At 37.2% G+C, this 9,836-nt stretch overlaps 1 protein-coding gene across 1 annotated transcript in view; it reads left to right on the forward strand.

The window, feature by feature from the left end:
• The window catches only part of CFAP47 (cilia and flagella associated protein 47), a 489,967-nt gene that overhangs the window by 34,165 nt on the left and 445,966 nt on the right, over nt 1-9,836 (forward strand). Inside the window, exons 10-13 of the mRNA XM_073227718.1 lie at nt 4,920-5,109; nt 5,831-6,041; nt 8,835-8,987; nt 9,638-9,824. Coding sequence (XP_073083819.1) covers nt 4,920-5,109; nt 5,831-6,041; nt 8,835-8,987; nt 9,638-9,824 — 741 coding nt within the window. The remainder of the gene's footprint in view (nt 1-4,919; nt 5,110-5,830; nt 6,042-8,834; nt 8,988-9,637; nt 9,825-9,836) is intronic.

The following is a 9,836-nucleotide window of genomic DNA, read 5'->3' on the forward strand; positions in this document are numbered from 1 at the left end:
TGAAATATCTTTTTCCATCTCTTGAGTTTAAGTCTGTGCATGTCTTTGGGTTTGAGGTGAGTCTCTTGTAGGCAGCATATGGATGGATCTTGCTTTTTTATCCATTCTGTTACTCTGTGTCTTTTGATTGGTGCATTCAGTCCATTTACATTTAGGTTGATTATTGAAAGGTATGTACTTATTGCCATTGCAGGCTTTAAGTTTGTGGTTACCAAAGGTTCAGTGTTAGCTTCTTTACTATCTTACTGTCTAACTTAACTCACTTGTTGAGCTATTATAAACACAGTCTGATGATTCTTTATTTCTCTCCCTTCTTATTCCTCCTCCTCCCTTCTTCATATGTTGGGTGTTTTGTTCTGTGGTCTTTTTAGGAGTGCTCCCATCTAGAGCAGTCCCTGTAAGATGCCCTGTAGAGATGGTTTGTCGCAGGCAAATTCCCTCAACTTTTGCTTGTCTGGGAATTGTTTAATCCCTCCTTCACATTTAAATGATAATCGTGCTGGATACAGTTGTCTTGTTTCGAGGCCCTTCTGTTTCATTGCATTAAGTATATCATGCCATTCTCTTCTGGCCTGTAGGGTTTCTGTTGAGAAGTCTGATGATAGCCTGATGGGTTTTCCTTTGGAGGTAACCTTTTTTTTTTCTCTCTGGCTGCCTTTAATACTTTTGTCCTTATCTTTGATCTTTGCCATTTTAATTATTATGTGTCTTTGTGTTGCCCTCCTTGGATCCCTTGTCATGGGAGTTCTGTGTACCTCTGTGGTCTGAGAGGCCATTTCCTCCCCCAGTTTGGGGAAGTTTTCAGCAATTATTTCTTCAAGGAGTCTTTCTATCCATTTTTCTCTCTCTTCTTCTTCTGGTACCCCTATAATGCAGATATTGTTCCATTTCAGTTGGTCACTCAGTTCTCTTAGAAGTCTTTCATTCCTGGAGATCCTTTTATCTCTCTGCATCAGCTTCTCTGCATTCCTGTTCTCTGTTTTCTAGTCCATTAATGGTCTCTTGCATCTCATCCATTCTGTTTTGAAGTCCTTCCAGAGCTTGTTTTATTTCTGTATTCTCCTTCCTTAGTTCTTGCATACTTCTCTGCAAGTCCATGAGGATGGTTATGACTTTTGTTTTGAATTCTTTTTCAGGAAGACATGTTAAATCTATCTCCCCAGGTTCCTTCTCAGGGGAAGATGTAGCAGATGCCGAAGCTGTCTGGGTTATTCTTGTCTGGATCATATTTTTTTGCCTTTTCATGTTGATACGTGCTATTGACTGTCAGCTGGGAGGGCCAAACTTTCCACTTGCTACTGGCCTTTCTTTACTGGGACAACTGTGGCCCCTAGTGGCTTTTGTTGGGTAATTGCGTGTAGACTGGGTCTTTGTGTCTTGCCCGGCCGGTATGGTGGAAGCTCCCTTGCTGAGGGCATGGCCACCCTTAGGCTGCTTCTCTGCTTTCGCCTCGCCGCGGAGGGGTAATGGATGGGGGGCTGTTTGGCTGTTTACCTCCATGAGGGGTCTCAGAGCTGTTGCCCAGGGGGTTAGTGCGCCCAGTTTTCCCTGGGATTTCCAGCTTCTGGACTGTGACCTGTGTTGTTTCTTTCCAGCTGTTGTGTCCCTGTCCCTTTAAGACTTTCAAAAAGCACTTGCTTTTCTTTGTCACTGTGGCATCAGCTTCAGAACCCACTCAGCGGTCTTGCTGCCCTGTTTCTCTAGTTTCCAGCCCTCCACGCATGCACTGTGTCTGTGCTCTGGTGCAGATGGCTAGGGCTGGGTGTTTAGCAGTCCCGGGCTCCTTCTGCCTCCCCGCTTCGACTCCTTTCCTCCCGCCGGTAGCTGGGGTGAGGGTCTCTCGGGTCCTGCCAGGCCGGGGCTTGTATCTTACCCCTTTCACCAGGCGCTGGGCTCTCGCATGTGTGGATGTAGTCTGGCTGTTGTCCTGTGTCTTCTGGTCTCTCTTTTAGGATTAGTTGTATTTGTTGTATTTTCAAAAATATATATATTTTTGGGAGATGATTCCCACTGTCTTACTCACGCCGCCATGTTGGCTTTTCACGTGTTGAGAAGTATTAAGATTTATTCTCTTAGCAGCTTTCTGATGTGTGATTGATAGAGTATTATTAACTATAGTCACCATGATGTACAGTATATTCCTAGAACTTATTTATAACTGGTAATATGTACCTTTTGACCATTTTCTCACATTTCACCTCACTCCCAACCCTTCACCTTTTGCAACCACAAATCTGTTCTCTGTATCTATGAGCTTGTTTTTGTTTTTTCAGTTTCTACATATAAGTGAAATCATACAGTATTTGCCTTTCTCTCTTTTTCTCTCTGACTGACTTATTCACTTAGCATAGTGCCTTCAAGGTACATTCGTTGTCACAGAAGGCAAGGTTTCCTTTTTTTTAAATGGCTGAATAATATTCTAGTGTGTGTGTGTGTGTGTGTGTCTGTGTGTGTGTGAGTGATATATCACATTTTCTTCATCCATTCACCCATTGGTGGGTACTTAGGTTGTTCCCATGTCTTGGCTGTTATAAATAGTGCTGCAGTAACATTGGAGTGCAGATATCTTTTCAAATTAGTGTTTTCATTTTCTTCAAATAAATACCGAGAAGTGGAATTGCTGCATTATATGGTAGTTCTGTTTTTAATTTTTTGAGGAACTTTCGTACTGTTTTCCATAGTGGCTGCACCAATTAACATTTTTACCAGTCGTGCACAAGGATTCCCTCTTCTCCACATCCTCACCAACACTTGTTCTTTTCATTTTGATAATAGCCATTCTAACAAGTGTGAGGTGTTATGTCATTTTGGTTTTGATTCGTATTTTCCTTGATGGTTGCTTGTGTTGAGCATTTTTCGTATGTCTGTTGGCCATCTGTATGTCTTATTTGGAGAAATGTCATTCAGGTCCTCTGCCCAGTTTTTAATTGGATTTTTATTTTTATTTTTTTTTGCTTTGAGTTGTATGAGTCCTTTATATATTTTGGGTATTAGCTCCTTATCATATATATTATTTGCAAATATTTTTTCCCATTCTGTAGGTTGCCTTTTCATTTTGTTGAGGTTTCCTTTCTCTGTAGAAGCATTTTAATTTGATGTGGCCCCAGTTATTTATGTTTAGTTTTGTTGCCTTTGTTTTTGGTGTCTTCCTTTAATTCTTAGACATGTTTTCCTTTAGCCTTTGAACATATTTATAATAATCAACTTATCATCTTTGTTAAGTCCAACATTTGTGTTTCCTCAGGCACAGTTTCTTTTTACTGCATCTTTCCTGTATATTTGCCATACTTTTATATTTCTTTGAGTGTCCCCTAATTTTTTGTTGAAAACTGGGCATTTTAAGTGATATAATTTGGCAGCTCTGGAAATCAGGTAGCTGCCAGGATTTATTGTCATTGGTGTTTCTTGTTTTTTTTTTTAATTTAGTGATTGTTCAGGCTAATTCTGTAAAGGTTGTTTTTCTTTGTTGTGTGCAGCCAATCAAGTGTCTGCTCAGTTAATTTAGTGAACAGCTAATGACTGGGCAGAGATTCTCTTAAATTTGTTGAGTCAGTAAGTCTCACAGCCTTTGCTGAGAGCCTCTGTTTAAGTGTATTGGGTGAAGCATGTCTTTAGTGTTCTGTCAGGTAGTTTACAACTCTGTCTGGTCTTCAGTTCCTTTTTGTACAGAGTCTCAAAGTCAGCCAGAGAAAAGAAATTATTGCTTTGTCAAATCTTCCGTGGGTATATAAACTGTCCTGCACATGTGTGTGGTAATCTAGATTCCCAGGAATATGTGACAGCTTTTAAATACCCCTCTGAATATTTTGTGGTTTGTTCGTTCGTTCGTCTCTCCCTCCCTCCTCTTACTAGCCTTAAATGGTAATCCTACTTCAGGTTGTGATGTTTTACAATTGCCAGATACTTTTTTAGGGGTTGGCAGAACCCTGGGGAGACAGCTGTTCATACAGAATGAGTTCTGAATCAGGTCAGTTAAAGACATGCTCATGTAATCGGCTTTTTAGCTAGCTCCCAGATAGGACATATAGGGACAGTTCTCTGGGGATGGGGATTTTGGGGAGCTCCAAAGCCATTCTTCTCCCTCCATGGCTGCTAGGATAATAGTTTTCACAGCTACCATGGTTGCAAGGCTGTCGTTTTTTAAAGAGAGTGCAAACCTGGGAATAGGAGGATGGGATTACAGCAAGTAAAAGTGTCACAAAGCCTGTCATCCTTTCAGAGATTCAGCCATTTTTTCTTAAGTACTCCTTGGATTTTTGCAAGGTTTTGGGTAGTTTTAAAATATCTGCAAAGTTGATTTCATCAGTTATTCCAGTGCTCTCTTTCTGTTTGTGGAGGAGTAGCTTTGTAGAGGTCCTCAATCTGCCACTCTGCAAGTGCTTCAGCACCATTGTTCTTAGATTTTTCTTAAATAATTTTGCAATAATATGTATCTTAAAGGTTTGTCAATACTGTATATGATATTTCCAGGATGCTTTCATATCATGGCAATGAGCTAGCTTTCCTTAAAATTTTAGAAACAATATTTTTGGATTTGTTTTTATTTTTTCTTAACAGTACAATACGGTCTTGATCCGTTTGGGCTGCTATAACAAAATACTGTAGACTGCATAGTTTATAAAGAACAGAAATTTAGCTTTCATAGCTCGGGAGGCTGGACATCCCAGATCAGGGTGCCAGCATGGTCAGATGAGGGCCTTCTTGGTTGCACACTTCTCCTTGTCTTCACACATGGTGGAAGGACCAACGGAGCTCTGTGGGGCCTCTTTTATGAGAGCACTAATCCCATAACCTAATCACCTCCCAAAGGACCTATCTCCTAATTACAAAACTTTGGGCACTAGGTTTAAACATAAGAGATTTAGGGTCCCACAAACATTCAGGCTATGGCAGTAGATTACTTTTCTTTTTTTTTTCAGAATGTGATATGTTCATTCGTTCCACATCAAGTTGGAGTCTTTAAAGTGAAGCAGTTTATAGACATTATTGGCCCAGTATTAGATGAAAATTTGCAGTCTTTATCACTGAAACCTTTTCACCGAGTATATTTAGATTTCAACAGTATCTGTAAACCTTTCACCAAGGAAATTGTGATGAAAATTAATCCTGGTAAGCTAATGTGTACACTAACCTTTTTAAAAAAAATTAGTGTAGAATTATCTTAATATACTAATTGTTTAGCTATATATATCAAATGTGGTCTAATCTTGTGGTTTCTAGCTTTTGCATGAATCAAAATCACCAGAAGGCCTGTTTAGATAGGTATTGCTGGCCTGCATCCCAGCATTGATTACTAAGTAGGTCTCTGTTGAAGCCCAAAGATTTGCATGTTCCCTGTAGGTGGTGATGCTGCCTTTTTGAGGATTACATTTTAAATAGTACTGGTTTAGTAATCTATAACATTTATTAAATATTTTAAAGGTTTTTATATTTTATTCTGCATTTTTGTTCATCTGTAATATAAATTGGTTTTGACAATTCCATGGATTTTCTTGCTGCTATTTCATCTAATCCTCAATTATCTTTTATATATTGATCCATATGAAATTGCTGATACTCATTTCTCTTTAACCTATAAAACTGTGTTTCCTATGGGCCAACCCAATCCTTTCAGTTCTATGTTTTATTTTTTATGCATGCATTATTTTGTTAAATTGGTTTATATAGGTCTACTTATAAACTGAATTATTCATATTTTCTGAATATGTTTTTGTTTAGAGACAGCTTTAAGTTAGAACCTATGATTAGTGTATTAATTAATTGATAGATATTATTTGGATAGCTAAAACTAAAAAATGACATTTAAACTTAATATCCAATTTTATGAAAGGTATATCCCCTTTGGTCAGTAATCCTGCTGGACAGATTGTGGCCAAAGACTTGACAACATACAAGGACTGTGCACCTGTCGCAATGCTGCAGTCAACCCTTACACGCATTCACGATCATCGCTCAAGTGAAGAGTCGAAGGATGCGCTGATAGCCTTTCCCAATGACCGAACTGCAAGTATCAGGTCTGGAGAGCAGAATAGACATTTCAGGTATCATGCTATATTAAAAAGACAAAATGGCCACAATGATATGCAGATGACTTACCAGTTCCCATTGTAACAAACTAATGATTGTAATAATAATGATAATAATAGTAATAAGATTTTTCTTCTCTTTCTTTTTCTTTTTGCATTGGAGGAGATAGTTGTTGGGTGGTTCTGTATTTGCTTTATCTAACCACTGATCACCTCTGCTGTACTTGCCAGGAAGTGAATAGTTTACCAGATGATTCTTAAAATTTGCTGTTGACAAGTATAGAATAATACTAAAAATAATCACTTTTGGAAATGTATCAAGTCTTCAGAGTAGTCATGTTTATTATGGCTGAGAGTTTGAATTTAAGACTTATAAAGAAGACTTTAAAATTGTGCAAAAAAGCTAATCATCCTTGTCCATGATGTCATCATTGTCATCATCATCTTCGTCATCGTCTTCATCATCATTTGATCCCCTCCAAGTCACATTTCCTATAACCTTCCCCAAACTGAACTAAAACCTCCCCAATTAGGATCAAAAGTGATGAAAAACTCAATTTGAGCTTAGTGAATCTTACCAAAGAAATAACTATCTTACCTGTGCTTAGTGAGAAGAAACCCAGGCATCCTGACAGATCTTTATCTGGGCCATTACATCAGAAACTGAGAGGTTTGTCAATACTGTATATGATATTTCCAGGATGCTTTCATATAATGGCAATGAGCTAGCTTTCCTTAAAATTTTAGAAACAATATTTTTGGATTTGTTTTTATTTTCTCTTAACAGTACAATACGGTCTGAAATGGGTCTGCCTGCTTGTTTCTCTACCTGGGCCGTCTAAACTTGATAATGTCTCTTCGCTTTCTCTATTTGTCTTTTACCTCTGGTGAGGCTTTAAGCTCATTTAACTTTACAGCCATTTTCTTGCAATACCATTTGATTTTTGGACCATAATTGCTTTGTTTTCCACAACTGGAAAATTCTGGGTTTTTATACAGTCTATCTCTTTTATATAGTTTATTATTTTATTTTCTAGATTCCATCCACATCTCTTTTTTATTTGACAAATACCATAAACCACAGAAGTGTAAAAATCACTCAGATTCCGTGTTAGGTAATTATACAGTATAAAAAATGGAAACCCATCCCTCTCTCTGGCTCATTGCACTCTATCCCACCCTGCAGACATAGCTGCTGGAAACAGTTCTTTATGTATCTTATTCATTCACTTCGTATGCTTATAAAAATATATTTATATACAGACATAATGTATTAATTTAACATTAACATTTTCTTTCTGTCTAAATCAATATTAATCATATGGTCTAAAAATGCCAGAACTTTTTTGAAGAAGGCTAAGAATTTCCTGTTTATTCCATGGAAGTAATTATTTTCCTCAATTTAGTTTTTCCTTACTCATAGAAATACAAAGTGTAGTACAGTTATTTTCTGGCTAGCAATTAGTAACTTTAAATAATGAAATTTTACAGCATATAAATTGTCTATAACAATAGCTCCTATTTTATTTTGTAACACATTTTACCTTTTCAGTTTCTGAGAAGAAAATGAAGAGAATTAGGTAGGAATTTTTGGTTAGTTTTTATTTACTACAGTTATGTCCTGTGCTTAGAACAGTGTCAGGCATATAGTAGACACTCAGTAAATATATATTTTAATAAATAAATGTGGGAAAATGTTTTATTTACTTAATACTTTTTGTCCCTGTAGTTTGCACATTAGAAAAACAGTGACTTACTGAAAGCTGCAGAGGTGTTTCTTGGAGTTTATTTTTTAAGAAATTGATAAACATTTAGATGTGTCAGTAGTCAGCTCTTTCTCACTTCAAGCATTTACTACTTCTTTCCAACTCTCTCCTTTTCTCCTTGTTACAGAGATACGGATTTAAGATATAGGAATTACTTCTTGGTTCTAAAGGTGATTAAGGTTCCCAGAGCCAAGGAAATTTAAATATCAATAATTTATCTTTGAATAACAAAACATCTGTTTCTCTCTTATTGCCTCACTGTTTTACAGACTTTAACTCAGTTGAAGCTGTCTTATTGTAACTATTAAGGAATTGTTAAAGACAGGGAGAAATATTAGATTGAATTTCATTTGATTGTATAATTAATGGGTTCATACTTATGAGTTAATTACTGAGGGTGATTATTGTAATAACTGATAAAATTTGCTGAGAATTGAGGTAGACCAAGGCTAGATGCGAATAAATTGTCCTTTCTGTTTTGTGCAAAATAAATGGTGGGTGAAAAGAAGAACATGAACCCTGTTGAGTTAATATGAGATATAAAGTTGTTTGTGGTTCTTTCATAGGTTTTTTCTCTGTATAGATTTATTGTTGATTGTTATTTCATAAACTCTGAGATATTAAGAATGTAGCATGGTTAGCAAATGGATTCATTCTATATTTTTTCTCTAACTTTAATCACAATAATCTAAAAGTAGCTAACTCTTAGGAAACATTAATCAGATTCAGATCTAGTCCCGTCTGTAATCTAGAACTGTCCAAATTGCCTATTTGACTAATTCTTTAAGTGGGTTTAGGGTGGGTGCCAGTGACCTTAGATATTTTTTCTAATTAGGTTGAGAGGGAAATTAGATACCATTCTAATTCTACATGTAATCATGTTTTGAGATGTAATTGGATATGAGGGAAAGGACTGGAATCTGTCCTATTCACCACTCTATGTCCAACCTTTGGTATTGGAGGAACTCAATAAATACTGATAAATACTGATTGAATAAATGCATATGTACATAAATATTAACATAACTTGCTCATATTGTAGGACAATTTTCACAAAGATTCCAAGATACAACTATGTGGATCCTGATTTTGCATATACTGAATTTGAAAGAATAGAAAAGAAAGCACATGACAACTATTATGCAAGATACATTGAACATTCAAGAAACATGCGCCTACAGAAACAAGCGGAGAGGTAAAGTTCACTTCCTCAGAAAGTATGAAACAGTCCATGTTGCCTATGGAGCCTTTCTTTACTCTTCAGTTTCTTTTTTGTGATTTAAATGACTTTTTCATATATACAAATAGCAGAACATTAAACTAGTTTGACTACAGTTATTTCCTTTCTTCCTTTTGATTTGTGAATGTCTTGGGTAGGTTTCCCCAGAAGCAGATCCTGAGAGAGGGGTTTGAGCACGTGTGATTTTTGGAGACTGTCCTTTTAGGAGAAACCTGTACAAGATGAAGGAAACAGGATAGAGCAGGGAAAGGAACTGAGAAATGATGTGTTGCAACTAAAGCTTACACTCAGCCTGATGCCTAGGGTCTCTTGAACATAAATTATATCACATAGTTCCTGCCTTGAGCCAAGGGGGCTTGTTTTTTGTGCTCCTTCTCCGTCATTGATTATGAGCTGTGCCTGGTGGGGTGGGGTGGGCCTAACTCGTTGTGGAGGTGTTTGAGAATGCGGTCTCCTCAGCAGAGGGCGATTTTATGCAGATTAGTGCATCAGTCTGTTTAAATGGATCTGAGGGGGCTCTGTAGCATGTGCCTTAGGGAATCTTTGGATTTGCTGATGAGTTTTCTAAAAGACTTGGCCTAATTTCATTATTATGATTTAATTAGGGCATACATGTATTCATATAACGATACAGACATAGGATTACAGCCAGGATCGGGTATAAAGTCACCTTCCCTCTCAGCAACAGAAATAGAAGAGGAGTTACCTTCAGCAATGTGTCAGATCAGACCTAACCAAATGCTAAGTACCACGAAGATGTCATCCAAGGAGACAGCATCTCTGAAAAGAAAGGCATGTGCAATA

The sequence above is a fragment of the Manis javanica genome, chromosome X, assembly GCF_040802235.1.
Source record: "Manis javanica isolate MJ-LG chromosome X, MJ_LKY, whole genome shotgun sequence".
In the NCBI taxonomy this organism is placed as follows: domain Eukaryota; kingdom Metazoa; phylum Chordata; class Mammalia; order Pholidota; family Manidae; genus Manis; species Manis javanica.